The sequence below is a fragment of the Terrapene carolina genome, unplaced genomic scaffold (assembly GCF_002925995.2).
Source record: "Terrapene carolina triunguis isolate 2854851 unplaced genomic scaffold, T_m_triunguis-2.0 Scaffold32641, whole genome shotgun sequence".
Taxonomy (NCBI): Eukaryota; Metazoa; Chordata; order Testudines; family Emydidae; genus Terrapene; species Terrapene triunguis.
Genome location: NW_020696992.1, coordinates 2,915 through 5,750, shown reverse-complemented (window position 1 = coordinate 5,750; position 2,836 = coordinate 2,915). Strand labels below are relative to the sequence as shown.

The window sequence follows — 2,836 nt, the reverse complement described above, 5'->3', positions numbered from 1 at the left end:
GGCAAACGTCAGCAAGCCCCAGGCATGCCATAGGCAAAGGCCCCCCCACCCCCGAACGCAGCAGCACATGTGGGTCTCAGCCCTTGTGGTCAAGGCAGGGCAAAGGTCACCGCCCCATGAATGGAGGGCAGAGGTCGCCATCCGGGGGAGGAGCATTGGCTCGAGGGAGGGTCCAAAGCTACCTGTTCTCGTGCCTCTGCCCCCAGCCGGCCGGGGGGTGTCCTGGGGGGCGCACAGTGCGGCCCCGCCCGCCCGCCCCGGTGTGCCTGTCTCGCTAACGTGTGCTCCTGTCTCTCTCCTCCCGTCCCCGTCCCTGTCCCGTCGCCCCCGGCCCCGCCCCGCGGCCCGCCCCCAGTCCAAGGAGCTGCAGATCAAGAAGCAGTTCCAGGACACGTGTAAGATCCAGACGCGGCAGTACAAGGCCCTGCGCAACCACCTGCTGGAGACCACGGCCAAGAGCGAGCACAAGGGCATCCTCAAGCGCCTCAAGGACGAGCAGACGCGCAAGCTGGCCATCCTGGCGGAGCAGTACGACCACAGCATCAACGAGATGCTCTCCACGCAGGCCGTAGGTCGCCGGGCGGCCCGGGCCTGCTTCCCGGCCCCCGCCCCGAGCCCTGCCTCCCGGCTCCCCGGGCCTGCTTCCCGCCCCCTGGCCCCGCCCCGAGCCCTGCCTCCCGGCTCCCCGGGCCTGCTTCCCGGCCCCCGCCCCGAGCCCTGCCTCCCGGCTCCCCGGGCCTGCTTCCCGCCCCCTGGCCCCGCCCCGAGCCCTGCCTCCCGGCTCCCCGGGCCTGCTTCCCGGCCCCCGCCCCGAGCCCTGCCTCCCGGCTCCCCGGGCCTGCTTCCCGCCCCCTGGCCCTGATTCCCGCTTCCCTGCCTGCTTCCCGGCCCCCGCCCCGAGCCCTGCTTCCCTGCTCCCCAGCCAGCTGGCTCCTGCTTCGCTGCCTCCTTCCCTGCCCCCCGGGCAGCTGGTGCCCCCTAGAAGGAAGAGTCCCGGGCCCCTGCGGCGCAGGACTATGAAGAAGCGTGTTCCCACAGAGGAGGCCTGAACCCCAGTGTCCTGGCCAAATATCTGCTCTGCAGTTTTCACACTTGCTCCTCGTACCCACCCACCCCCAGCGCATCCGAGGGGATCTGGACTTCCCCTTCACTTCCTGTCCCAAACTGTGAGGGTGCTGGGACGCTGCGAGTCAGCGCAAGGGGCTCCCATGTACCCAGCCCCCCCACCCCAGGGGGGCTGTGTGCCCCGCCCCCCCCCCCCCCCCCCCCCGGCAAGGGCTCCTGGCCATCTCCGTGTTGCCCCCTAGCTGCGGCTGGACGAGACGCAGGAGGCCGAGTACCAGGTGCTGCGGATGCAGCTGCAGCAGGAGCTGGAACTGCTCAACGCCTACCAGAGCAAGATCAAGATCCACACGGAGGCGCAGCACGAGCGGGAGATCAAGGAGCTGGAGCAGCGCGTGTCCATCCGCCGGGCCCTGTTGGAGCAGAGGGTACGGCCCCGGGTGGGACCCAGGCGTCCGGGACGGCTCCCCTCAGGGCCCCGCAGCGTCCCTAGAGACCGTGCTGGGCAGTGGGACCCACGCGTCCGGGATGGCTCCCTTAGGGTACTCCCCACTTTGTCACAGGAGGGACTGGATTTCTAGGTTTCCGGGTAGGTGGGGCAGACAGGCTGTGGGACGGGCCATGGCGGACCCAGGCATCTGGGCAGGTGCCGGGGAGGGGCCGGCGGGACCCCCGTGTCTGGGCGGTGCCAGTGAGGGGCTAGCGGGACCCGGGTGGTGCCAAGGAGGGCCTGGCGGGACCCTGGAGTGGCTGGGGTGGGCCTGGCGGGACCCCGGCATCCGGGCGGTGCCAGGGAGGGGCCGGCGGGACCTAGGAGGGGCCGGGGAGGGGCCGGCGGGACCCCGGCGTCCGGCCCAGCACTGCCACGCCCTGTCTCTGCAGATCGAGGAGGAGATGCTAGCGCTGCAGAACGAGCGCTCGGAGCGGATCCGCAGCCTGCTGGAGCGGCAGGCCCGGGAGATCGAGGCCTTCGACTCGGAGAGCATGCGGCTCGGCTTCAGCAACATGGCGCTGACGGGCATCCCCGCCGAAGCCTTCAGCCAGGGCTACGCCGCGCCCCCCCAGCCCTGGCCCTCCCGCCCTGTGCCTCGCAGCGGCTCCCACTGGAGCCACGGTGTGCAGAACACCGCTGGCACCCCCCACGCCTGGCGCCAGCCGCCCCTGCTGGCCCCGCCCCCCTCCGCCTGGCTCCACCCGCCCTCCTCCGCTGCCTCCTCACCCGCCTCCGCCCCGGGGGGCCGGGCCAACGTGGTCATGCTGCGGAACAGCCCCCAGCCGCTGCGGCGCACGGCCTCCGGCGGCCAGGCCGAGCCGGGCATCAGCCGCTCGGCCAGCGTCACCTCGCACATCCTTAACGGCTCGCACTACTCCTACTCCTGAGCCGGCCCCCTGCTCGGCTCAGCTTGGCCTGCCACGGGGCCCGCACCCAACTCTGGGCTCCCTGCGAGTCGCCCTCGACCCCCGGCACTGCCCAGGCTACGGGGAAAGGCTGCCCCGAGCTCTCTCCTCGGGCCCCATGGAGAGACAATCCCCACCGGCATTCCTGCGGGGCCCTGACCCGGGAGGGGGCCAGCCTGGCGCCCATGTCTGCTCCCCTGTCCATGCTGACACCCCCAAATCCACACAGGAACATGCCGGTCCTCTTCCCAGCCCCTCATCCCCCACACACACACTTGGGACCATTTGATCTTTGTTTTCAAATCTTGTTTTTTTCCTAATTTCCTTCCCCCTTCCTGTCGCTGGGGGCTGGGAGCCCGGACGCCTGGGTTCTCTC

The 2,836-nt window shown here is 71.1% G+C and overlaps 1 protein-coding gene across 1 annotated transcript; it reads left to right on the top strand.

Moving 5' to 3' along the window:
- Nucleotides 1–206: 206 nt before the first annotated feature.
- On the top strand, nucleotides 207–2,460 carry LOC113409346 (serine/threonine-protein kinase TAO2-like; the record flags this gene model as incomplete). Its single annotated transcript, XM_026663135.2, has 3 exons — nucleotides 207–568; nucleotides 1,308–1,490; nucleotides 1,945–2,460. Coding segments are annotated over 3 exons (1,043 nt in total), but the record flags the coding sequence as incomplete, so codon positions are not given.
- Between the last annotated feature and the right edge of the window lie 376 nt (nucleotides 2,461–2,836).